This window comes from Sturnira hondurensis, unplaced genomic scaffold (genome assembly GCF_014824575.4).
Source record: "Sturnira hondurensis isolate 20B ecotype Veracruz unplaced genomic scaffold, ASM1482457v3 Scaffold0015596, whole genome shotgun sequence".
NCBI classification, from domain to species: Eukaryota; Metazoa; Chordata; class Mammalia; order Chiroptera; family Phyllostomidae; genus Sturnira; species Sturnira hondurensis.
In genome coordinates this window covers 18,013,997-18,041,871 of record NW_028088227.1, presented here as the reverse complement: position 1 = coordinate 18,041,871, position 27,875 = coordinate 18,013,997, and the positions used below count along the sequence as shown (strand labels likewise).

The 27,875-nt window shown below is 38.7% G+C and overlaps 1 protein-coding gene across 2 annotated transcripts in view; it reads left to right on the top strand.

Moving 5' to 3' along the window:
• The first annotated feature begins 4,138 nt into the window (after positions 1 to 4,138).
• Positions 4,139 to 27,875, top strand: part of GOPC (golgi associated PDZ and coiled-coil motif containing) — a 33,779-nt gene continuing 10,042 nt past the window's right edge. The window contains exons 1-5 of one of the 2 annotated variants that reach the window (XM_037065116.1): positions 4,139 to 4,653; positions 18,155 to 18,319; positions 20,287 to 20,310; positions 23,796 to 23,971; positions 25,259 to 25,424. In XM_037065116.1, coding sequence (XP_036921011.1) covers positions 4,366 to 4,653; positions 18,155 to 18,319; positions 20,287 to 20,310; positions 23,796 to 23,971; positions 25,259 to 25,424 — 819 coding nt within the window. In that variant the 5' untranslated portion in view covers positions 4,139 to 4,365. The remainder of the gene's footprint in view (positions 4,654 to 18,154; positions 18,320 to 20,286; positions 20,311 to 23,795; positions 23,972 to 25,258; positions 25,425 to 27,875) is intronic. The other variant, XM_037065117.1, reaches the window with a different exon arrangement.

Genomic DNA, 27,875 nt, shown 5'->3' with positions numbered 1-27,875 from the left:
TTTAACATGTATTTTATAGATATTCCTAACTCTGGAGCCAATATGAAAATGTATTTACTTGTGCTCTCTAGCAGTCATCAAAGTACGTCTTGAATAGTAACTGTAGACAGACTAGGAGGACTAGGTACTCTCTTACCACCTAGGTACCTATTTCCCAAGTAGACTAAGGAACTATCTTCATTGTTCAACTGATCACACAAACATTTTCAGCATTCTTACTATATTTTAGGTCCTGTGTTAGGACCTAGGATTTGAAGATAAATAAGATACAGCTGTTGCTGCTGAGGGTCTCACAGTGTAAAGGGGCTCTAAAAAAAGTGTGATAAATGCTACAGCAGGCATTTGCAGGAAACTGAATGGCAATGGAATCTATAGCTTCAAGTGAGGAGAAAAAGGGCTTTCTGAAAGAGACGTCTGAGCTAATCCTAAATCACCACATCAAAATTCTCAAGTTTCAGGAACTAGAGAGCAAACAGTTGCCTTGTTGGTGTATATAAAAGAAATGATCAGGGGCCCTGGCTGGTGTAGCTCAGTGGATTGAGCACGGGCCTGCGAACCAGAGGCTCGCGGTTCGATTCCCAGTCAGGGCACATGCTTGGGTTGCAGGCCACTTTCCAGCAGGGGCCAGTTCCCTGCAGGGGACGCACGAGAAGCAACCATACATTGATGTTTCTTTCCTCTCTCCTTCCCTTCCCCTCTAAAAAGATAAATAAATAAAATATTTTTTTAAAAGTTAAAAAAAAAAGAAATGATCAGGAGAATGAGGCTAATAAATCACTTTGGAATGCCCAAACTTACTTCATTAGCATGTCTATCACAACATTTCAGATTGCTACTAAAGGAGTAAATATAACATACATAATATATATGAATATGACATATTCCAGGACTTTCCTCACATAGCTCATGTAAAATAGTAATGAGTTTTCCTTAGCTTCCTTTATTCATCAAAGAACTGTTTATCGCAACCAACGGACCTTACTGAATACCTTTTCTTTTTCCTGGTAGGGACACTGAAGATCAAATGATACATGTGAGGCTTAGTAGAGGGCCTGGCACACTGTAGCGTTCCATAAATAGTAGCCTCCATCTCCAATCCAAGGTAGATCATCTATGTCCATTCACCACAGTGTCTTTGTATTAATGATGTTCTAATAAGTATTTGAACTCTTAACCTTATAGCTAATTACCAATACCTACCAAACAAATATTCAGCATCTCCCTTTCTTCCTCAGTTTTCTCCATCCGCACTCTATTTATTCTTAATACCTTGTAATATTCTGTAAGGGTAAATTCTTAAAACAAGACTGTCACATTTAAGTTACATTACAAATGTTTAATCACGTAAGCATAACTTATAAAACAGTTACTGGAAGTTTGAGCCAATGCTATTGTAAATATAAGTATCAAGATTTTATTATCTCTTGGTAAAGAAACCCCATAAGTATTGAGATTACACACAATTCCAAATTCCACAGTAGATCGAGGTAAAGCAGTAAACGTAGACAGAGCACACTGCCAACAGATGGCAGCACTTGAACATCAAACCCTGCTTTCCACTTCCTTGTAGATTGTGACTGGCTAAAATGCAGAATCCCAGCCACGGCTGGCAAAAGATAATGTCTACAGTGAGCACACCTCTTTTTTTTTTTTTTTAATATTTTATTTATTTATTTTTAGAGGGGAAGGGAAGGAGAGAGGAAGAGAAACATCAATGTATGGTTGCTTCTGGTGCATCCCCTGCTGGGAACTGACCCCTGCGGGGAATGGAACCGCGATCGTCTGGTTCGCAGGCCCGCGCTCAGTCCACTGGGCTACACCAGCCAGGGCGTGAGCGCACCTCTTGAATGATCGAAACAGCCACACAACAGCAAGATACGGAACACACACGGATGAGGCAGCTGCTACCCTGCATGGTAATGAGAATGAACAATATGTGATGAAAGTATCCTGAGACAGGCATGGTGTGACTTGGTGAAGATGTAAAGATCGTAAACAGTAATGTGGCTGGGTTCTACAATCCTGAAAACTGGGGTGTGTACCAAGGATCAGAGCAGTGGAAACATATAAACACTGGAAAATGCATTTCAGTAGTACCCACAATATAGCAGGAAGCTGAATTTTTTAAAGAAATAAAATGTATTTTTAAGTGCAGTCCGTGTAACTAAAGAGCATGGTAATAGAAAATGAACATTACAATTACATTATTTTGTAATATTTCTTATATATTAATATATTTGCGTATGGCTATAACTGAGAAGAAATTGTTTTTTTTTTTGGAAAAGCTGTTTGATTGCTGATGTATTAGATCGGTAACTTATACAAGAAAACATTATTTCCCTCATTCTTCTATAACCCATGTTAACCACTGGAGAAAAAGACACGTAGATTGAAATTTTACTTCAGTTGATTTTCGGCTGTACGACCCTACCAAGATCTACTTAAGGTCTCTATAATGCATCTATAAAACAGTGGTATTAGCTATCTCACAGAATTTTGTGAGAGTCAAAGATGTAACGCAAATAGCACATACTTAACACATAGTATGCATTCCATAATTGAAAGCTACAATCATAATTCTAGGTTATGTGTCTCCCCACCCCATTTTAAATTATTTACTTCAAATTCCTGAAAATGCACTGCTAACCCTATTGTGTATAGAGAAAGTGGTAGCTGTAGTAATGATGTGCCTGCAAAGACTGAAGATGAAAATAAAGTTAATTTGGAGGGTAATGGAGAAAGATACACATTTTTGTTTTATATTATTTCTGTGTATTAAAACCTGCGTGAAGGTTCAAGCAAAGAATCTCGCAGTTAGTTTGCTTAGCTAAGTTTGTTGAAGCCAAAGAACTTTATCGACTAAAGCTAACTAGTCTGCCACGCAGTAGCCAGAGCAAACTGAAGGTGTGATTTCACATTCCTCATTGGCATTGCGTAGGCCGGGGGAACACAGTGCAGGCTTCAGTGGTGATTAACCAGAAGCGTCTTATACCATGAAGATATTTCAGAAGAGTCTGTAGTCAGCCAGTAAGGTTTTCTCCTAGGCAATTTAGGAGCGACAGTTCCTATCAGCCTACTCTAAGTTGAGATTAGGTGTTCTTTGGTGTCCAAGACTGGGCGGCTCTGGAAGTGGAAGGCGATTGGTAGAAAGTGAGTAGGCGTTACGGTAAAGAACAGTTGTGTAACACCCCCAAAGGTACTGAACAATTCAAATTAAAGTTGTAGCTCTGAAGGTTGGACTCACTATGAACTCTGCTTGAGTGAGAATCATGTCCCATTTATTTCCGTGTTCCCAATGCCTCAATATAGCTCTACATTCAATATATTTATGAATAGATGGATTGTCCTAATTTTTTTCTAAAACGTCATGTGTGAGGACATTGCCCCAGTTTTTGAAGCAAATACACCTTTTAAAGTAGTTGTTTTGAAAATGTATGACCTGTGGTGTGGAAATAAGGAATACCAAGTGCCAAGCACTGAAATAAGCATTTTACCTTATTATTGAGTGAAGTAAAATTTGGAAACTGAGGTTTTGAGGTTAGAGAATACAAGTAACAGGGCACAACTAATATGTACCAGGGCTTAAGATTTCAACTCAGGCCAGCCTGACTCTTACATCACAAGACAAGACTTGTATTAATTTGGCAAAAGCCGGTTAGCCACTGCCCTTGAATGTTCAGTTTCCAGCCGGAACTAAGGGCCCAGTTTACCAAGAAGAGCCAGCGCATCCACCCACCGCACCCTAAACAGGAACCGGGATGTCAAAGGTAAAACGTGGCCGTTGCGCATGCTCACACCGCCTAGCTTCACTCTCCCTTCCCTGCCACTGGACGTCCCTGCCACTACTTTCCTGGACAACTTTAGAACGGCTCCCGCCCAGTATGAAGTCAAACGAGCGGAAGTCGTTTCTCTAAGACGTGGCCCCCCTTCCCTTCCTCGGGCCTTTCCAATTTGGAAGCGTACAACACGCGCCTCTGCTCTGTGGGCACTCAAGGAGGAACTTGCCAGTTGTCAATATGGCCACTGCCGGGCCAGTCCCCAACAGAGGCTTTTCATAGGCCAAGGATACATCCTAGCCCCGCCCATTTTGTCCCCTGTCTGCGTCTGCCTAAGTCCTCTCTACGCCTGCGCAGCCTGGGCTGGCGGGGAGGTGGGCCGGCGAGTTCTTCCTCGTACCTCCGTCGCTGCCTCTCCTCGCTTCTCCTGCCACTCCGGGACAGCATCGCCTGCGTTAGCTGCGCGAGGGGAAGGGAGGGGAGGGAGGAGCGTGCGTTCGCGGGGATCCCCGCAGTCCCAGCAGTTCCTCTCGCGCGCGGGGTGGGCTGTGGGGGTCAGCAGCAGTCGGGGGAGGCCCTAGACGGCGCCATGTCAGCGGGCGGCCCGTGCCCGGCTCCTGCGGGAGGGGGACCAGGGGGCGCCTCTTGCACTATGGGGGTCTCACCCGGTGGGGTTTCCATGTTCCGGTGGCTGGAGGTACTGGAGAAGGAGTTCGACAAGGCTTTCGTGGATGTGGATCTGCTCCTGGGAGAGATCGATCCGGACCAGGCAGACATCACTTATGAGGGGCGACAGAAGATGACCAGCCTGAGCTCCTGCTTTGCGCAGCTTTGCCACAAAGTCCAGACAGTGTCCCAAATCAACCACAAGCTAGAGGTAAGCTTCGGGCGCTGGAGAGGTTGGCACTCATCGCCAATCATCAGATCCCATTTAACGCATCAGTGAAACGACTAGAAAACTGTCCACTGGGGCATCTGGGCCTCAGATGTGACGAGGAGTAGGTGTGTGTGTATGTATGAAGGAAAGGAGTGAGGTGGGGCTGGAGTAGGAAAAAGGGTGTAGATCGACGTGTGAGTCACCAGGGGTCCAGACTTCCACTTTCCTACTATGTGAGGAAAAACTAATTACACCAGGCTGCTTACTGTGTTAAGACTCAAGCTCAAAGATTCTGTCATCAGAATACCTTAGCTCACCTTTTAACATCTGAGTTTTTAGATCTACCTTCACATTGATAAACTAGGTTTGTATATCAGACAGAGTCCTGATTGCTTTAAACAATTTAAGATCAATGGCTCTTGCTGCACACAGCCATACTATTTCCTGCATGCATGAACTATTTAGGGGAATTTGATCAAACCTCTTAGGAAAATTTAGTGGGATAAACACGATAGTATCGGTGTCCTTGATTTACAGTTCTAAGTCTTTTACATATATTGATTCATCTAATTCTCACAACAGCCCTGTGGGGCAAGTTTAGTATCGCTATTCCCATTTTACAGGGATTATTAAGTAAGGGGCCTGAGCCTACAGAACTAGACAAGTCTTCAAAAACACATTTATTTGTCTGGTGGGAGAAGGAGAAGACAGAAAAGCAGGCAGAAAGTGAGTGTGCCTGGATCAAGAGCTGGAAGGGAGAGTGGTGTTCAAGGGAGGTATTGTTTTTATTTTGTTTTTAAATGAAAAAATAAACGAATATGTTTATAAGCCAATAAGAACCATTGAGTTCAGGGGAAAGCTGAATATTGTAGAGAAAAGGGGGGATAATTAGCATTAGTAAAGTTCTTGAATGAAGATGAGATCCAAAATACTTGTAGAGAGAAGGGCCTTATATTGAAAGGACAGCTATTATACTTAGAAAGGAAAAGTGATGAGTGCATAAGGTAGGAGGTTGAGGGAGTTTTTGTGTCATGGTTTCTTTATTCTCTGTAAACTAGGAGCCTGGACAACTGCTGAAAATGGGTGAAAGTAAAAGTTTAAGGACAGTGAAAAAGATTTGAAATACAGAAGAGTGGGAGAGCCAGTTGGCCAGAAAAAGAGAAGGACTACCAGGCAATGTCGAGGACTTATACTGAGTTTGTTACCACAAATTCACGGTACAACCAGTCTGCCTTATTATCTGACTTTCTCCAGCAATACTTACTTGTTTATTAACAGACGCAGTAATGAGAGTAATCATTGAGTTCATCCAGTGTAGCAAGGAGTTTGCTATATAGACAAGATTGTCCTTGAAATGAAAACAATGATGGGAATGAAGAAAAGGAGACGATCTTCAATTTAAAAAGTAGAAGCAGAATTTGATAATTAATGAATTGTAGTTGCAGAGGATGAGGAAGAGGACAGGTTAGGCGTTAGGGATGATACCACATTTCTGTTTGGGAAATGTATTAGTTGATGCCTATAATGGGTTCAGTACTGCCTCCCCAGATTCACGTCCACCCAGACCTGCAGAATGTGTCCTCATTTGGAACTAGGGTCTTTGCAGCTGTAATTAATGTAAGGATGGAGATGAGGTCATAGCAGATTAGAGTGGGTCCCAAATCCAAAGAGAGTGTTCTGCTAAGAGGCGCTCAGAGGAGACACAGAGAAGAAAGCTATGTGAAGAAAGAATCGGAACTTGGAGTCACAGGTCTACAAGCCAAGAAATGTCAGTGATTGCTGGCAGCCACCAAAAGCTCGGAGGTAGGCGTGGGGCATTTTCTCCTTCAGGGTCTCCAGAAGGAGCCAACCCTGCCATTACCTTGATTTGGCGCTCTTGGCATCTTGAACTGTGAGAAATTTTTGTTCTTTTAAGGCACCAAGTTAGTGGTTACTTCTTTTGACAGCCCTGGGAGACTTAGACAATTCACTGGAGAAATGGTAGTACATGCTATTTACCAGGAGAAGCAGGTCTGGCAGGAAGGGTCGTGAGTTGAATTTAGGAGGTTGTGCAGGTCCTTATTCTTTATTGTAACTTCCTAATCGTCCCTATCTTTTCTTACATATTCCTGACAGTCTCTTTATTGCTTTTTACTCCCTTCAAACCATGTTTTAGTTGTCAAAATTATTCTAAAATGTTTCATTTTAACGGTTCATGTCCACTCTTCTTTTTATGCCTCCCTATTTCTTACTGGCTAAAAGTCAGACTCTGTAGCATGGTGATCAGTGCCCATTCTGTCTGACCTTATTTTTTGTCACCCCTTCTTAGCTACTCTCACCTCAGTCAAACTGGTCCGTTTGCAGTTCTGTGAATAGGCCTTGCCCAGTCGTGGCATCTCTGCTTTGGCTTAGGCTTCTGTATATAATGACTTCTCTGTCCCCTTTGTCTATAGTAGCGAACACCCACTCATCTTTCAAGATACCACTTGCATCACCATCTCTGTGAAGGCGTTCCTCACCCTACTCCTCTCTGCTCTCTATTGGAAGAGGCTGTCATAACATCTTGACCCCTCTTGGACTATTAGGTTTGTTACATTGCGCATGCTGCAATTAATGGTTACCACATCTCTCTAGCTCCAGAGGGCAGGCTCTTTGAGGGTTGGGACTATGTTTAGGTGAAATAACCTGAATTGTCAGGTGTTTCGTGAAGTTGACTTAAGGGGATAGTAATATCTCTTTATGAATGCTGTTTGGTTTCATAGTGCCCCAAACCGTATTGAGTGTTTGAGTATGGATATCAGGTTGATTTATATGTAGATCACAGAATTGGTGTTCTGCCCCTTCATAAAATTAAAAATTTGAAACACATTAAATACCAATGTTTCCTACCTACTTATCCTTATCTCCCTTGCTAGGGGTGTTTATGTCAGACCTTTTCCTACTCCATGTATTAGCTGATTCCCATGCAACACTCAGGTCAGCTGTTTCTCCTTTGTGCCTGGCCCCCTTCACTTCTTTTTGAATTGGCACATTTATAAAAGTGCTTACAACACCCTGCATCGTAATTGGAAATATTTGTTTTTAATTCTTTCTACTAGACAGTGAAAGTCTTAAGGCAAATCCCCATCTTTGTCAAATCTTTTCGTTTCCAGATCCCTGCACACTTTGTATAATCAGTAAGTGTTTACTGAATGAATAAATTATTGGAAACACGTCTAGTGGTCTGCCATGAATCCTCCAGATCACCGGCAGTCATTCTGCAGTGCAGGTTCTTAGAGAGCTGGGATGGTGTCTGTCTCCTTGACTGTCTGGAGTGTCTAACGCAGTGTCTGCTGTTGGTGAATGGTCGAGTCTGCAGGTTCATTCATCTCTTCCCTTGATCTCTGATTTTTAAGGATATAATTTGTGAGTTAGTATGTCATTGTATTTCATTTTACGAAAAATTTGAGACTGACTAAAAATAATTTAAACAGCACTATATTAGAATATTGAGTATGGATTCAGTGTATTTGTATTTGTGACATTTCCATGATTCTTCTCACCCGCCGCCCCCCCCCCAGCAGTGTGACCATAGAGCAGCTGAATTCTTTGATATTAAAATGGAAACAGGAAGCATTTTTTATTGTTTGGAACTTTGTTTTGAGGTTGATATCAAAGTACTTTCAAAAATACATCACCGATTTATCTATATGCCTCCATCTTAGATCCCTCCACCAACCCTGGTTCATTCATGCTGTCTCTTATGTTAACCCAGTTGCCTCTTTTAAAATATACATTTTATCATGTCATTCTGCTTAAAAATTTTTGATTGGACTTTGAATAAAATGAAACTCATTATTATAGCTGACAAACTGTATGATCTGACCTGGATAAATATTCAATGACCAATCTTACTATTCTTTCCTCTTATTGTATGTGACCTAGTCAGACAGGTCTCCTTTCAGAAACTCTTACACAATAGTTATCAGACTTTTTGGTCTCAGGACCCCTTTACACTCTACAAATTTATCGGGTCCCCAAAGAGCTTTGCTGAAAAATGTGGGTCATGTACACTGGTATTTACTAATTAGAAATTAAAATGAGAAAACTTAAAGTATTTGCTATAGCACTAAAAAAGCAACAATAAGCCATTACATATTAATATAAATATCATTTCAACGAAAAATAAGTATATAGTAAAAAAATTTGAGCAGCACTGGTTTACAGTTAAAAAATTTTTTTTAAATATCTGGTTCAATAGAAGACAGCTCGATTCTCACATCTGCTTCTATATTCAAATAGTTGTGATATGTGGCTTTGGTATAGTATTGGAGGAAAATTTAACCTTACAGACTTACGTAGTTAGATAAGAAAGGAATATTTTTTGAGCCCTTTCAGATTATTGTGCATTTTCTTCGTTGATAGTAAAAGATAGTTTTTCTTAAAGGTTGATTACAATGTGGAGCCTGAAACGCTATCCATGAACTTTCCGTACACTGTTGCATTAAGTTACATTGGTGTATCTGTGTAGTCTTTTAATGGGTCGTCTACCCAGGCATGATTTTAGTGTCATGCATTGGCTACTTTGAAAATGTTGGTTCACTGAGTTATGCAGATCTTTCAAATGTTGCCACATCCCATAATAAATGTCAAGAAATCACATTTATTAATATCTTTCTCATGAGAAAAGTCTTAAATGCTGATGATGGATTCATGTTGTCCAAAATTCTCCTTTTCACTCAAAAACACATTTTTTTTTGGCAACAAATGTTGTCAGTTGTTTTTCTTGAAATAACAAGTTTGTTTATTCTCAAGAATGTATCTGCCAAGTATATTATTAATCTTAAGAGCCATAGTTTGCTCTTTTTTGAAATAAAAATAGTTTTCCACAAAAAAATGTTCAGCCTTGCAACTCCAGCAGTTGTACAATTTCCTGGAGATAACATAGTTTCATATGCTGCAGGTACACTTTATGCAGACTTCTTGTTTCTTCAGAGTGAATATTAAAAACAGGTACTCAAGGGCCAAGATTTCTAAAAATTAGTAATTTTTACTACTTCATCAGGGACATTCTTAAATGTTTTTTTTAACTGTGAGTGTGTAGTAGAGTACAGTGACTGCTGGCACAGCAGTGCTACTGCGCTGACTTGCATGAAAAAGCAGCATTTTACTTACCATTGCTTTTGCACCTCAGTACAAATGTTAACACGGTGAAAAGGGCAAATAATGTTCTATTATTCTGAGAATAGTTTTGACCTTGTGGATCTTCTGAAAAGATCCCATAGACCTGTGAGAACTGTTGTCCTGATAATAACTGAAACACTTTCCAGGTGGGTAACCATGGACTCCACCCCACTAATTTTCTTCTTGGAGTTTCTTTCATGTGACTTGTTACAGTTTGTAGTTATATGTATCACTGGCTTTGCAGTGACCTTGGGCAAGTTACCTGACCTCCCTGCACTTCTGTGCCCTTCTCTGTACAAAAATTGTGTCTCAGAGGATTATTGTGAGGAGTGAGAATTAAAATTTGAATATGTTCAAAATAGTGCCTGGCACACGTAAGGTGGTTTTTTAATATGCCATTTATTATCTCTGCGAGCTGCCTCCTGCACCAGGCCACTATAAACTTTGCAGGGCAGGATTCACATTTGTCTTCTCTGCCAGTGTGTGTGCCCCAGAACCCAGCTCAGTGCTTGGCATGTATTTGATGCTTAATAAATTCTTATTGAGTGAATGTGTGATGGTCTGGGAGAGTGAAAGGAAAAGCACGTTTGCTTGTCTTGACTGTGTGGGATAGTTTGGGAAGAAATAGTGGCAGGTGGAGATCGTCACACTTGGACAGAGGGAATTAGAGCCAATAGGTGGGGTTTTCTCACAGAACTTTAACAAGGCAAGTGAGCAGATTGTTTCAAGAGTTGACCTGTAATAAGGAGGAATATTAGTTCCTATTTTGAGGATGGCAGGGGGTTTCACATTTGGTCTTTGAAGATATTTTCAATTTGGTCACCGTCTTCGTTTCAGAATAGGACTCATTGGCTTCCTATAGTCTTGGGTAGTAGGAGCAATGCTAGCCACCTCAGACAGAGGGAGAAAAGAGAAAATAGAGGAAAATTCTTTATAAAAGGAGTGGGTTAAATTAGATGAGCTCTAAGACTTTGTTCTGCTATTTTGAAGGAGTAGAAGAAAAAAAAGGGATTGAAATGCTTTCATTGGTTACATTGTCCCCATGACTTTTGTCACTGGAGCAAAGGCCCTGTGAAGAATGGTTTTGCCTTTTCTGTCTGCCGAGTATTTAGGGTCCTTAGAATCCCTGTGATACCTCCTTCTAAAAGTTTGGTTCCTGGGAAAAAGACAGTTTCACCAGATAAGGTGGCATTGCTTCCTTTAATGAGAGAAAGAGAATTATATAATCTGTAAAGGTTTTCCTATTAATAGGAAACTCAGTTTTCAATTTAATAGTCAATAATGAACTGTAATAAGATGTTCTTTTTAATCCTCACCTGAGGATATATTTATTGATTTTAGAGAGAGAGAAAAACAGAGAAAGAGAGACATGGATTTGAGAGAAACATCCATGTGAGAGAGAAACAATGATCAATTGCCTTCCGTATGTGCCCCGACTGGGGATCGAACCCCTACCTTTTGGTGCGTGGGCTGATGCTCCAACCAACTGAACCACCAGGCCAGGACTATGATGGTATTTTTTTATAGTGATATCCTGCCATCTCTATCAGATTTTTGTTTTTTACATTTTTTTACTTGCCTTATGAGCTTTAAAGCCTTTTGGGAAATAGGTGGGTATACATGGTAAATTTTAGAAATGGTGTAATTGCTAGAGAATTAATTTCCTATACTCATCATCCTAAATTGTATTTCAAACATAAAAACATATAGACATACTAAAGCATAATTGTTTCTTTTGATTACTTTTTGTACTAATACTATAAAGCAAGATATGTGGAAGGAGGTAATATTTGCATGTTTATAACAGCCTTTTATGCGGTGGCTCATTACAGTTAAACTGCTATTTGGGATCAGCTGATTTCTTTGTAGTTCTTAAACAAGTTGGGGGAATGTGGGCTTTTATGTGCATATGTGCCCATGCCTGCATGGATGTGTAGCTTCATGCCTGTGCATGAGTTCCTTTTTGTGTGATGTGTGCTGGTGTGGAGTTGGGTGTGTGTGCATGCGTGGGGCTCTTTCTCAGAGCCAGGTCTAGTTCTGAGATTTGGTAATGTGCTCTCAAGTGGACTGCTTCCTTATCCTGTTACTGTCAGAATTACAAAGGTTATCTGTGGGTTTGAGTTTTGATTCCATTGAGCAACTCACTTAATCTCTTTACGTGAGCAACTCGATCTCTTTGGGCCTCAGTTTCTTCAAGAGCAAAATAAAGAGGTTTTCCAGTGATTGGCTGTGTTATCCACAAGAACAGTAAAGAATAAAAAGTAGCTTATGATTAGAAAGAAAACGGTACAGCTCTTGTGTATTTTCGAAGATTATCTAGACAGAGGATTAAGGTCTAGCGAAGTGGAGTAATAGGAAATTAAATAAAAAATTACTTTGATTTTTGTGCCAGAGTGGAATCCATTAGTCAAGAATTATACTAGAAATGAATTATCAGTGGGAGTTTGGACATTTTGAAAGTATGAGATGAGACATAGAATAGTAATGAGTACATTAAATACAAATAAATTGTGATGATAATCCTATAATGTTATTTAGATAAACTGCTTCTCTGTCTTTTGCACTCCTGGGAATATTTCATCATTCAGGACATGCACACTGTCCTGAATTTTCATCGGTCTCCTGACTCCATTCTAGTTGATAGTGGTGATCCAGGGACCATATTTTGAGAGTCATTACTTAGACAGTCTCACTAGTGTTGGTTTAATGGCTTAGGTGAAGTGAAGGCCGTGGTCTTGAGGCTTTGAGAACCTCCTAGAATGAGATCATTTTATTTTTAATGGGTTCTAGGGAAAGAACGGCTTGATGGTTGGTTTTATTTTTTCTGTAAATGAATTATCAAGATCAGATGTATAAAAGTGACAAGATTGTACCTCAATAAAGTCTGGCCTGTCTATGTATAATATAGTTTTAACTGTTTTTGGTTTTGCATTTTAAAACAGTTTTATACCACTTGAAAATTTAAGAGTTGAAGGTTGAAAGCAGCTGTTTCTATTTCATTTTCACTCTTTGCTACTTCCAGTGTGGCCAAGGATTAAGGCAAGACAGTGAGGTGAAAAGTGCTCTTGCTTTTTCACAGTCAAGCTGTTTTTTTTCTTTCTTTATTTTTTAGAGAGAGGGGAAGGGAAGGAGAAAGAGTGGGAAGGAAGCATCAATGTGTGGTTGCCTCTCATATGTCCCCTAATGGGGACCAGGCCTGCAACCCAGGCATGTGCCCTGACTGTGAATCGAACCAGCGACCCTTTGCTTCACAGGCCCATGCTCAATCCACTGAGCTACACCAGCCAGGGCAGTCAAGCTGGTTTTGAGTCTCCTTACTTATTAGCTGTGTGATCTGAGGCAAATTGGTTAAACTCTGATTTCCAGTTTTCTTAACTATTATAAAAAGTTAGGGAGTATAAAAAGAATTATAGATAATGTACTATGTGTGTATCTGCCACATGGTAGGTAGATGCTTACTTTGTGGTTGCTGTGAATATTGTTAATAAGTGAAATGTACGTATTGTAGCTGCAGAAACACATTTTGCCACGTGGCTGATTGCTCGGTAATACTCGCACTGCCTTGCCCCGGGAGTAAGACTCGGGTTCAGAGTGCAGTTTTGCCACCAACGGATTGGGTAGCCCTAGAAATAAAAGCAGCCTTGTTGGGCCTTGGCTTTATTGTGTCAATATTGTCACAATCGTAGCCTTCATTTTCTCTTAAGATCTCTTTGAATTCTAAAATTTTGTGATATTAGGAGGGTAGCCATTAAGTAAAATATGGAACTTTTTAATCTTGACATATTTACCAATGACTAACTTTTCTTAGCAGCTAAAGTGCTAAAATCATAGATAAGAGTTTCTTAAATATCCCTAAGTTTAGAGTAAATTCTCAACACTTGTTTTCTTCCAAAAAAATAAAATTAGGCTTTGAATTTTGATACCTCCATCCTCTCTTTGTAAAGGATTTAAAATTTTTTTAAAGTTAAGCAACCTGTTGAGAAATTATTTCACTGTCTGTGTTTATAGTAGACCACTTTCGCAAGACCTGCACACTTCCCTGTTTCTCTTGCCTTTTTAGAATATAGTTATTTCTGATTTGAATATTGGCCTGCCAGATTTATTAATGAATGCGTCTTTAGCTTCTTTCTTAACTCTAGAAGTTTTATTCAGTAATTAATCATGAGATTTTTGATTTGAAAAAAATAGTTGGACAAACAATATATGCCTGTTGAAATACACAGTGTACTACCTCTTGCCACAAAGATTTAAGTCTAATTAAATTAAGCCTTTTGATCTAACTTCCAGTTTATAGGAAATATAAGGGAGAGGAATATATTAGACAACACCAAAGAATCAGACAAATATACAAGAGTGAAAGACAGTGGAATGAAAAAAAGAGATAAGAACTATTTAGATTAAATGGCTTATTTTAAACTATTTCTGGGTGTATTTTCTTCAGCATAAGCTACATATTGCTCAAAAAGTACATTGTTAATTCAAATACTTATTTTTCCTTCTGTGATTATTTTGTTTTTTACTAAGAAGGACTTCCTAGACCAGGCTTATTTGTACTTTAAAGGAGTAAAGTGTACTGAATGTTGTCTAGTAATAGGTGACTCTGCATGTTTATAATTTATTTTTGTATTGAAGTTTGTTAAAAGAATGAAAATCTGTAAGACATCTTTGTCATATATGCAAGTTTTTTTCCTCTTAAGTTTATTAGATTATTTGTGAAAGATACTAGGTAACGCTGTTAACCTATATACTCTTTATAAGGCAATGGAAACATGAAGTTCTGCTTTATTTAATTTTGTATGTATATGTGTATTATATTTAAAGAACAGAGTCACTACTTGTATTGCTGTTTGCTTCAGCATGGAAATCTTAGTGAAATTTGTTACTGCTTCAGACTCGTAATGAAAGGGCTAGACTTTTACTGCCCAGGAGGGCAGCTGCTCTGGTAGCTTTCGAGAACCCGAGATGTGGCTGGTCCAAAGGAGATGTGCTGTGAGCGTGATGCGCACACTGGGTTTGGAAGACTTCTTATGAAGAAATAAAGTAATATTTTAATAACCGTTTTAGATTCCTGTGGTTTGAATAGTATTTTAGATATGTTAACTTAAATAGAATATAATACGTCATAAAAATTTATTTCACCTTTTTAAAAATGTGGCCACCAGAAAATTTAAAATTACCTATGTGGCTCATATTATATTCTGTTGGGCACTGAAGGGCTAGAATATCACAGCTTTCCTCTTATGATGAAAACATGTAAGCTGAGTATTTCTGGTCTGAGAAAGATCACCATGAATGCAGTTTTAAATGAAAAAAAAAGATCTTTTGTAAAAACAGAAAAATTAGAATCACAAAAGAAAAAAAAACATTGACAGCTTCTTCAGCAAAATCAGATGTGGTGGTATCCTCACTAACTCCAGATTCTGGGTCAGTGTGTTTATTTAGTGAATACTGCAGAGCAGTGAAAGTGAGTGAGGCAGCTACACAAAACAGTATGAATGAATCTCATAAACATACTCTCAAGGCAAAAGCCAGACAAAAATGAGTGCATACCGTGAGCATATGGTGGGTGATTTCATTTATTTAACATTCAGAAACTGGCGGGCCGTGCTTGGGTGGAACATCTCAGTTGGTTGGAACATCATCCTGTACAAAAAAAGATTGTGGTTCCTGTCCCCAGTCAGGGCGCATGCCTTCCTTGGTTGTGGATTTGATCCCTGGTTGAGACATGTAGGAGAGACAGTCTTTGTTCCTCTCTCATGTTGATATTTCCTCTCTCTCTCTCCTTCTCTGTCTTTCTGCCCCCCCCCCCAACCACCCCGCCACCTCTTTTTCTTCCCTTCTCCCTCTCCCTCTGTCCTCCTTTCTCTCCCTCTAAAATCAATAAATATATCTTTTGGCTAGAATTTTTTAAAAAGCAAACAAAACAGCGAAACTTTTCATGGTGCTGAGAATTCAGTGTATTACTCTTGATGGTATCCTTCGTAGAGCAGAAGAGGTAATGATTGGGAAGGGGCCACAAGGAGAGTCCTGGGGCGGTAATCCTGCCCTGTTTGCATCTGTCATAGTTAAATGGGTGTGCTTATTTTCCGTAATTCGTTATTTGTGTACTTCTCTAGTTAAGTTATACATAAATAAGAAGGTTATAAAAAAGGAATGAAGAAGTTCCACTGACAGGGAGTCATCTACAGGAAGTAGAAAGCAAACAAAAAGTACAAAACAAGATGCAGCACAGTGTTTATATTATGAAGCATTTTGGTTTGGTGTGTAGCCTGCCACCTCTCTCCCTCCTGGCCAGCCCTGACTAATTATTACCCAAGCCTTGGCCATCTCCTTTTTACGCAGCCTTAGGATATTGATTCATATCTTTGTGCATCTAGTTCCAGCCTCTAGCCCCAATTTATCAATTATTTGTTTCCAGCGTTCTGTAGAATAGCTTCTTTAGGTTATGTCATGGCAGACACAAAAATCAGCATGTCTAAATAAGCTACCATCCTAATAATCCTACTATTTCCATCAGTGGTTTCACTGCTCTCTGAACTTAAAATATTAGAGTTTTTGTTGACCTAATCTTGCACTGGACAGCCAGCCATTCTGTCCCTGTTGCTGACAGTTTCCTTTCAGCATTGTAAAATGCTTAATTTCCATTTATAAACTTACATGGTAACATCACCTAGAAAGCTACAATAGGATGTTGTTAGTTTCCCTGTCTTCACCTCACCTGTAGATATTATTGTCACTAAATAATAATGTTACTAAAATGACACTGAGAGAAAATGTTCCCAAAGTTACGTAGTGATGATGATTGAACAGCTCTGTGAATATACTAAAAACCAGTGAATTGATTGTGCACTTTAAAAGAATGAATTTCATGGTGAATTATATCTCAATAAAGCTGTTATTAAAAACAAAAATGTCTTTGAGAGCCTAGAGTTATTTCCTATCACACTAAATCTCAGTTTGGGTGTGATATCCAAAGCCATGCATTGTCTCCAGCCTCACTCTCCTATTCAGCCCCATCCAGTCTGTCAGTATATAACCCTCTCGGTAGTTCATCTCATTGATGATAACACCTTCATATTCTACTAAATGCTTTTGTTCATAAGATAACTAATCTTATGAGAATAGTCAAGGCCATCGATGTTACTCCTATGTTAAAATTAGGGAGACAGAATGATTTGTCTGGAATCATGGGGTTAGTATTAGAAGTCATTTCAACATCAAGATACTCACTGAGCATCTTTTATGTACTAGGCACTGGTTGGTATAGTTGGGTTATCAATATATGTTCCTCTGGTGCTTAGAGAATTTACCTGAGTTTTTTCTAAGCTCTCTCTGTCTCTGTTAGTCTTCTTCTCATCTGTAGACTGTTTTATTGCTTCTACTTTGTCCTTGTTGTTTTTCTTCAGAGCCCTTCTAAACTCTGTTCTCACAAACCTTCTTTAAACCTTTCTTTCCTTTGACTTCCTTGGGACCAGACCAATTCTAAATATATCTGTTACTTGCCACATTTTTATATTTGATTTGCATGCATATTTATCACTTCATTGATAAGAAAGCATCTCAAGGACATAAATAATTATAATTTTAAAAGTATTTTTCACAGTTTTTTTCTCATTGTGTCAGCATAGTTTTAGATTCCTGGATGCTTAGTAAAATTATGTTGAATAAAAAACTAAGGCCTTGTCATGATCTTTAATTTATTGGTTAGTGGGGAAGACGAAACACACACTAAGGACATATCCTGTACACCATTACAAAGCAATGAATCAGTTGTGGAAAATGAAATACTTGTAGTTAAATGGTAAGTGGTTGTGATGAGGTGTTCTGTTACATTGTAACAGTAAACTGTAGCTTAAAGTTAATTCTGACCTTTAGACCTACTGTAGCCTCAGAAACTCACACTTTAGCACCAAAAGTAATTACTAGACCCAGAGAATTAGGCCAGCGTTATTCTAGGAGAAGACAAGGTACCACTTACTGGCCTCTCTTCTAAGAAACAATGTTAGTTGACCGCTATAGCACATACTGTCTCTACAGGATGATGAACCATCATCCCCTTCCTGTGTATTTTCAGTAACCTTGTAGATAAAGGTTGAACACCTTAAAGTAAGCAAAGTGAAGTGGCGTTCAAAGTGAAGTGTTATTAGAGAACGCTATTTATGGTAGAGCCCTCTTGTCTTGTACTATTGCTTTTATGTCAGCTTACATGGATGTCCTATAGCTTAGTCAGATGCTGGTCTTCCAGTGTCCATCTGTTCATTTCAAAGGCAGTCTCTCTATGTCATTCTTAAGTAATAATTATTAGGGTCAAAGTATAGAAAAGGAAGCCTACTTAATGTTTTTATTGTTGCTTTATAAGGCACAGTTGGTGGATCTGAAATCTGAACTGACAGAGACCCAGGCGGAGAAAGTGGTGTTGGAGAAAGAAGTGCACGACCAGCTCCTACAGTTGCACTCAGTTCAGCTTCAGCTCCATGCTAAAACTGGGCAAAGTGTCGACTCGGGCACCATTAAAGCAAAACTGGTAAGTAGTTTAGAGCGCAACATATATGCATTTTAGAGGCCGAAGGGGACAATTTCTAGTGCGACTTTTTAATTATAAAAGGCAGTGTGTGCACATTGTGGGAATTTTTAAAAATAGAAGAAATGTAAAGATCAACATGATCATCCAAAAATCTCATCACCCAGAGATGATCAGTGATGATATCAATAACCAACAGATACTTCAAATAGGAAACAGTTTTTGGACTCTGCAATTTTGATGCCTTTTGAGTGCTTCTGCCTTTCTTTTTCTTTTTTTTTTTTCAACTCTTCCACATTGGCACAATGTTTCCCTTTTTGAGGACCTTTTTCATCGAGGGAAAAATAGTCAGTTGGGGTGGCATTGTGTGAGTACAGAGGGTAGAGCAAGGGAGTCATGACGGTTTTTTGTTTGTTTTAATAATCACAGAGCAAACTTTTATTTTTTAAAGATTTTATTTATTTATTTTTAGAGGGGAAGGGAAGGAGAGTGGGAGAGAAAAGCAATGTATGGTTGCCTCTTGTGCATCCCCTGCCGGAAACTGGCCTTATTACATTAAGGTCTGGATTATCAGACAGCTATTGTAATGAAATTTGAGAAAGATTTACCCGTAGAGAAAGAAATACACCTGTATGTGGTGGCTAAGAAAGGAGAAAATTAGACATAGACGTTAAATTCCATCTTAATTCAAGAACAAACAGGTATAAGCATTAGTTCACAGCCTACATTTTTAAAAAATGATTTTATTTACTTTTAGAGAGAGGAGGAGGGGGGAAGAAAGAGAGGAAGAGAAAAACTGATGTGAGAAACATCGACCAGCTGGTTCTGGTCAACCAGGCATGTGCCCTGACAACCAACAACCCAGGCATGTGCCCTGACAGAATCAAACCATGATCCTCTGGTTCACAGCCCCGTGCTCAATCCACTGAGCTACACCAGCCAGGGCTTATTTTTGATCAAAAACTGAACACTCTGTGGTGTGGGCAGGTAGGTACACTTGTAAACCACCATCATGAAATGGGCAGACATGTTGAGTCTTCAAAAATGATATACTGAGGCTGAATGCAGCCTCTCACAACAACACCAGCTGCTACACTGATAATGGATGGGTCCTTAGAACACTCACGTAGCAGAGGAAGCCTGTAATACATGGGGCTTGTCCTCTAGAAGATAATTCCAGGGTCTTTTTGTGTGCCCTCTCCTACAGTTCCTTATTTATTGCTTATGGATTTGCATGTATATTTGTTTTAATGAATTTTACCCAAATGATACTCAACATACGGAAATTTTCCCTGTAGTGATTATACCACTAGATAAATCATTTGTNTAAAAATGATTTTATTTACTTTTAGAGAGAGGAGGAGGGGGGAAGAAAGAGAGGAAGAGAAAAACTGATGTGAGAAACATCGACCAGCTGGTTCTGGTCAACAAGGCATGTGCCCTGACAACCAACAACCCAGGCATGTGCCCTGACTGAGAATCAAACCATGATCCTCTGGTTCACAGCCCCGTGCTCAATCCACTGAGCTACACCAGCCAGGGCTTATTTTTGATCAAAAACTGCTGAACACTCTGTGGTGTGGGCAGGTAGGTACACTTGTAAACCACCCATCATGAAATGGGCAGACATGTTGAGTCTTCAAAAATGATATACTGAGGCTGAATGCAGCCTCTCACAACACCACCAGCTGCTACACTGATAATGGATGGGTCCTTAGAACACTCACGTAGCAGAGGAAGCCTGTAATACATGGGGCTTGTCCTCTAGAAGATAATTCCAGGGTCTTTTTGTGTGCCCTCTCCTACAGTTCCTTATTTATTGCTTATGGATTTGCATGTATATTTGTTTTAATGAATTTTACCCAAATGATACTCAACATACGGAAATTTTCCCTGTAGTGATTATACCACTAGATAAATCATTCGTTTGATGTTTTTCTAATTATAAAACTTTTTTCTTGTATCTTAAGTCTGTCCCCTCTGTGGAAGATCTGGTAAGTACATTGTTTCTGTTTTGCTTTAATATGTCACGCTGAAGTGTTCTTGGTGTTTTATTTGCATATTACATGTTGTCACTTTGCGTTTGAAAATGATGTTAACGATGGCAGTTTTTTAATGTGCTAGTACCTGAAAAGTTAAGTGGATGGTCCATTGTTCTCTTCCCACTACCTGTTAGGGATTTGTGCAGCTCTTGTGCATGCAGAGTCTCTTGCTCTCATATGTGTCGGGTGGGGTTCCTGTGCATATTACACTACATTTGATTTTCTGTTGTCAAAGAAAAAAAAAGATTTTTCTTGTGTTTGTGATTTGTAGCTATTATTTCCAGAGCTCATCAACTTTTGACATTTGCTGAGCCTAATAACTTGTCCAAAAGAGCAGTTGGTTTTCTTACTGTAGTGTTTTGAAGACATATTAAGCAGGCTCAGCTTCCTCTTTTGCTGGTTGAATTCACCCCAGAAAAAGAATGTGCATGTTGGTTTCTTATTCATCTACTGCATGTGTTGTAACTTTTTAGGAGTCTTGAGAATAATTGTGTGGCCTTAACTGAATTTTAAAACCTTTTACTAGAAATTATTTTAAAAAATAACAATATATAAATTCTTTTGTTAAAAGATTTTATTTATTTATTTTTAGAGAGGGAAAGGGAGGGAGAAAAACATCAGTGTGTGGTTACCTCTTGAGCACCTTCTACTAGGGACCTGGCTGGCAACCCAGGCATATGCCCTGAGACTGGGAATTGATCCACTGACCCTTTGGTTCACAGGCCGGCACTCCATCCACTGAGCCACATCAGCCAGGGCTCACTATATAAATTCTTAATATTTTCCCCACTATCTCAACCTAAACAGGTTCCAATTTGTAGTGTGGCTTCACTTTTTTTTAAATACACAGTTTGGCTCTCTAAATACAAAATGAACTTGGTTATTACCTAATAATAATAACAAACAGGTTAACTGAAAAAAAGTTTTTTTTTTTTCATGAAATCTAAAAGTGATCAATTTTTTTAGTCTGTTTTTTTTTAAACTTTCATCTGTTAATTTCAGGTCTGAAAGTTTGTGAGATTCATTAGGGGTTTGAATCATCACAGCAAAGCAGTGACTTAATATGTTTCTCAGATTTCATAAATTTTGTATAAATAGCTCATTAGAGTAATTTTAAGTAGATAATTGTCAACATAAAGTTTAATTAGCCAGCAAACCAACAAATTTTTGGTCTTCTAGGAACTCTTTCTGAAACAGATAGCATTAACTTTAATAAATGCCATAAAAAAGATCTGTTCATGTTATCTGCACTGTGGTTTCTCTTGGAACTAATCCCTGGCCTTCTAAGAATAGGTCCTGATATAAACTGATGTATTCGTAATTCCAAAGTTACTAAAAAAGGAGGGTTCTAGATTATTAGTTCTACAACTTCTTTAAAAGCAATATCTAGAAATTGTTCTGCTAGTTATTTTTTTAAAAAGTTGAAAAAAACGTGCTGCTGATCAATTCTTTCTTCTGTTTATCACATACATAATAACAAATATTTTTAATCAAAGAATTTGTCATTCATTTTAACTTGTACATTTTTTTTTTAATTTTTAAGATTGTGGCACTGACTGTGTTGTATTTGAATATATTATGTATTGATCTTTAAATACAGTACGTGTTGATGTACTATAGTTGAAACTGTCAGTGTAGGGGACTAAAGCGGACCGTCAAATTAGTACCGTACTGTAGTCCATGAATTGTTAAACATTTGCTTAAATATCTCAACTTATTGATATCCAAAATAAAGAAGAAATGGTTATAATAATCAGTACCGATACAATAGAAAATATCATTTGCCATTTGCTCAAGATAAACAGTTTTTCCTGGTGCTTCGACAGGTCTTTTAATCTCATAAAGGGGCAAGGCAGTACAGTGAATTCTATCTTCCACATTTTATCAACAGATATAACCATATTTTCACAGGCTTTATAGATTCCATTCTGTAAATCAGTAAAAGCTATTCTACTTAGGATAGATGAGAGTTTTGATTGTTTGGAATTTATTTTCTGATAGAAAAATAATACTTAAAATATCTCTCAGGGTCCTCATCAACTCTCAGAAGGGTTTTATTTGGCCACCCAGTTTGTGTGTGTGTGTGTGACTTTGAATTTGACTGCCTTCAGGTAGGATTTCGCGCCTTCAGTTTTCCACCCTGCTTTGTCTTGTGCCTGCCTGTCTGCTCTGCGCTTGGTCCCTGGAGGCATTTGCATTTGTACATCCTGTACTCCACACTTTTAAGATAAATTGAACATTGTTGCTCACATGCGAGAAACATGTTTTGATAAAAATTTGATGGTGAAGACCTTAAGGGTAGGTATATTCTCTGGCTAACACCTGTAAATTCACACGTACGAACTATTGACCAAGTGGAGCATAGGACGACATCTTTTTATGAGAACTAAAAATGGATAGGCACCCTTCTTTTAGCAGGCAAGTGAGGCCAGTATTTTCCTCAGAAAGCAGTTCTTCAGTTACTTTAATATATGGACAAGTAAATGAGCCAGATCCCAGAATTCAGTGATAATCTACACTATAGATACTCTTATCTATAGGAATTTTTAATGTGTAAATGTCTTAATGCAGCTCTTACCAGCATTTCTCCATGACCATAAAATGTTTTCTTTTAACTAGAATATCTGTTTTAATCTAAAGCAGTGTAAGTTTCTTGTAGTCCTCTAAGATAGATTAGCTGTAGAACACATCTCTATGTAACGGACTGGTTTTGACTGGCTTTACAGAATTATTGCATAAAATTAATCAAATATTTGGGCACAATCACCGGAGCGACTATTTTATTTTAGTCTAGTTTCTTGAGTCATTATTAGAAAACAGAGAACAGATTCAGTTATCCATCAAAGCCACTTCTATCGGTACGTGGTAACACAGACATCAGGTAGACCCACCTCTGTCGGTACATGGTAACACAGGCATCAGGTAGACCCACCTCTATCGGTACATGCTAACACAGGCATCAGGTAGACCCACCTCTGTCGGTACGTGGTAACACAGGCATCAGGTAGACCCACCTCTGTCGGTACATGCTAACACAGGCATCAGGTAGACCCACCTCTGTCGGTACATGGTAACACAGCCATCAGGTAGACCCACCTCTCGGTACGTGGTAAAACAGGCATCAGGTAGACCCACCTCTGTCGGTACATGGTAACACAGGCATCAGGTAGACCCACCTCTGTCGGTACATGGTAACACAGGCATCGAGTAGACCCCTCTCTTAGTACTTGCTGGAAGTGGCTCCACCACCTTCCGGTGCTAGTTTAAAAAGAGCTTGATCCAAATCTTTGTTTTCTTATTTTATAGGAATAAAGTGATTTTTATCATATCCTTGTTAACATTTAGACTGTGCTTTTGTGTGTTTTATGGAACATGGTTTATTGTAGAGTCTTAAAAGTATTTTCATTACATTATGTTTTTTTAAAAAATTACAATAGGAGAGAGAGCTTGAAGCAAACAAAAAAGAAAAAATGAAAGAAGCTCAACTTGAAGCTGAAGTGAAGTTGTTGAGAAGAGAGAACGAGGCCCTTCGTAGACACATAGCTGTTCTGCAGGCAGAGGTGTACGGGGCAAGGCTGGCTGCCAAGTACTTGGACAAGGAGCTGGCGGGAAGGTGTGTAAAAATGGGTAGTTGAGCGACGAGTGGTATTTAATGAGGTTGACTTTGACCTCTGTGGTAAATGAAATGTTAATCTTTACCCTAAGAGTTATTTTATACTTGGTTACAGCTTACTGTTCTTAACGTAATGTTGATAGCCTTATATATTGCAGATTTATTTATTTAACCATACTAGAGAAATATTTCTGGTTTACATACACAGACAGAGACACCAACAGTAATTTCCTGTGAAAGGCAAACACTCCGCTGCTGCACATTTCGGCCATTTTCTGCCTTGATACCGTGTCAGACCGTGTTCACGGGCACAGCACAGTCCATGAGGAGTTCTGTCTGTGGTCACTGAAACCCGATCTTTCTTGCCCTCCAGAAATACGTTGGAATAACAGTGATACCACAATAATACAGAGTTCTGCTTATATTAAATTTTCACAATGAATTATTCACAAACTCCAGTGATTTGTTACTGGTACTAAATAATTTTTTGCTTATTGTCTTAATATCACATTAGATCTGATGTGGAGCAAATAAAAATAATTTATATCATCTTGAAGTACACATTTCCTAATAACTTAGCACATTTAAAATAATTATTTTCTAAAAAGAAACTGTGGTTAGAAGAAATGTTTTTGTATAGTTAGCCTCATCTGAAGACTAGTGTTAAGTAGCATCTGAATGCATTGTGGCCGAGGAGCTCAGTTGGTTAGAGCATCATCACGCACACCAAAAGGTTGTGGGTTCAATTCCCAGTCAGGGCACTTTCCCAGATTGCAGCTTTGATCCCTGTCGAGGTGTGTATGGGAGGCACATGATCAATGTCTGTCTGTCTCTCCACCTCCCCCTCCTTCCTTCCCTCTCTCTCTCCCTCCCCACTCTCCTCTCTCCCCCTTCCTTTCTCTCTAAAATCAATAAATATAACCTCAGGTGAGGATTTAAAACAAAAACAGTATCTGAGTTTGATGACCTACCTTGACTATATGGGAGAAATTAAAAACATGTTGACATTGGTCTCATAAATTATTTCTTTGATGCATTTGGATTAAGCATATGAATAAACAAGGTCTTATTTATGTACTTTAAACTGATTCCCCCTTGAAGACACCTGTTATTTTCACAATTTTCATATGTTTGTAAGTCTGAGGAAAATTGGGAGTTTCTTGAATATTATTTTTATTACCAACTTCTATCTTTGCAAAAGCTATAATGTTCAGTAATTCTTCTGAATTTTCTCTGTAGTGTACATAAGGAAAAACTAACAAAATTAACTCTTTTCACCATATGAAGAGTCCAACAAATACAATTATTAGGACGAGATATGAAGGGACCTGCTCATGATAAGCTTTGGAACCAGTTGGAAGCTGAAATACATTTGCATCGTCACAAAACTGTCATCAGAGCCTGTAGAGGACGTAATGACCTGAAACGACCGATGCAGGCACCGCCGGGCCACGTACGTTTGCTTTGCCTCTGTTTCCCTCTCAACTGCTTCCTTCTTTCTTTAATCGAAAGTTCTTTGCATGTTTTTATTCTATTAGTATTTAAGACCTTAATTTAGAAAGTGAAAGTGGGCTCAAATGTATTTAAAACAGATACATATTTAAAGTTTTAATAACCCATAGCTCTTTACTTGGTAATGACCTGAAGGTAAGGACTTGGTAATGACCTGAAAGTGGTATTTCTGAAGATAGTAAACTATTGCTCAGAAATACATGTTGTTAGTACTTTGGCTCATATTTCAAAATTTTCCTGGATCATGACTAGGCATGAATTTGTTTTAAATTTGTTTTAAGTTTAGCAGTGTGTAGTCATATTGCTAAATTGCAAAATTTTTTAGGTAGTTGGTTAAGGCAATTTTGGGTAACTTGATTCAATGTCAGTTCTGATGTGGCTCAGTTGGGTGTTGTCTTGCAAAACAAAAGGTTTCTGGTTCAATTTCCTCGTCAGGGCACATGCCTGGATTGCAGATGCAGTCCCCAGTTGGGGCATGTGCGAGAGCCAGCTGGTCGATGTTTCTCACATCAGTTTTTCTCTTCCTCTCTTTCTTCCCCCGTCCTCCTCTCTCTAAAAGTAAATAAAATCATTTTTTAAAAATGTAGGCTGTGAACTAATGCTTATACCTGTTTGTTCTTGAATTAAGATGGAATTTAACGTCTATGTCTAATTTTCTCCTTTCTTAGCCACCACATACAGGTGTATTTCTTTCTCTATGGGTAAATCTTTCTCAAATTTCATTACAATAGCTGTCTGATAATCCAGACCTTACTGTAATAAGAGCATGTCAGATTCCTACTTAGTGGGTTACATATCTTAGCAGCAGGAAGAGTGTGGCCTAAATAAAATTATTTGTTGGCTTTATTAATGCAAAGAGTATTATAAGAATAATTGATATGTACATGGATTAGGTGGGAAAGGAGTGGGGATAGCAATAAACATACTATTGTCTTCTCTGGGACGTTGGTGGTCCCCATTAACTTCTAAGCAGTGGCCAAATGAGAAAAGCTATTTTATGCTAAATAAAGGAGTTTGAACTTTAACCTGGCAATCATGGGATTTTAAATAAAATAGTGGATTTAATAAGATTTAACATTTTTGACAGTTTGATATAGTGAAGAGGATGTATTGGAAGAGGGTCTAATTGCAGGTGAGGAGATACATTAGAAAGATACCACCCTATTCTGAGGAGGAAGTGACGAGAGCCTGGCAAGTGCATTTGAGAGGAAGGGTTTGACAGAATTAGAGTCGAGGGGACTTGGAGAGTCCAGGGACCTGCTTTTGGTGAAGTGGGTGAGTGAGAAGGGAGACAATAGGTTTTTGATTTGGGCAAATAATTGAGTTGATGGCATTCATTTATAAAGCAAATACAGGGACAAGGAGGGTTTGAGGGGAAAGATGAGATCAGTTTTAGACATGTGGTGTATGAGGTGCCAGTGGATAGGCAAGCTGTATCCAGTTGGCTGAAGGACTCTGGAATTCAGGAGAGATGGCTGGAGTTAAAGAAATATTAGGCAAATCATTCATCTATTTATAATCGAAACTATGGACTTGATTAAGTCACACAGGGAACATATATTTAAAGTAAAAAGAATAAGGGGGCAAGGATGGAAAGAAACTTTTGGAATGAGGGAAGGAAATGAAAATGGATTACCTAAGAAAGGAGGCTGAGATGGAGCTGCAGATACAGGACATCTGGGAAAGTAGTGTAATAGAAACCAAAGGAAAGAGAGTTTCAAGGAGCAGTTAATGAACAGTATCAACTTTCTGAAGGTTTAAATTGCGTAGTGACTGAAAAGTGTTTGTTGGATGTAGCCATTTTGGTTACCAGTTACTATGGAAAAGACAATTTAGTTGAGCGAGTTGGGGCAAAACACTAATTACAGCGGGTGGAGTAGTGGAGTAGTGGGAGGCAGGCAGGTAGGTAGGTGAGGATTAGTGCTTCGAAGGCTAAGGAAGGATGGAGGGGGATGGCAGCTGAAGACGATAGGCAGTAATTGAAGGGTTTCGTTTTGTTTTGTGTTTGTACATGGTCAGTATTTTAAATCTAGAAGAGACGGAGTTTCAGTTGATGTTCTGACTAGGACAGAGCTTAGTAGAGAGGAAAAGAGAAAAGGTGTCAGAGAAGGAATTATTAGTGGAGCAAAGTCCTTTATTTATGAGGTGGACTCTAGAGCTTAAAGGAATGAAAAATTAATGAATGATCCAATTAGTAATTTGTTTTCCAATTCTACAAATCAGTTAAAATAGGTCTAGATCTTTATGGTTTTTTCCAGTAAAGATAAACAATGACCACTTTTATTTCTTGAAGATATTTGTTCATCAGTGAATTCTTGGCAATAATTTCTTTTGTAATGTCCTATAAATTGAAAAGATTTATCAGTGTTACAGAATTTGACCAGAGGGTAAG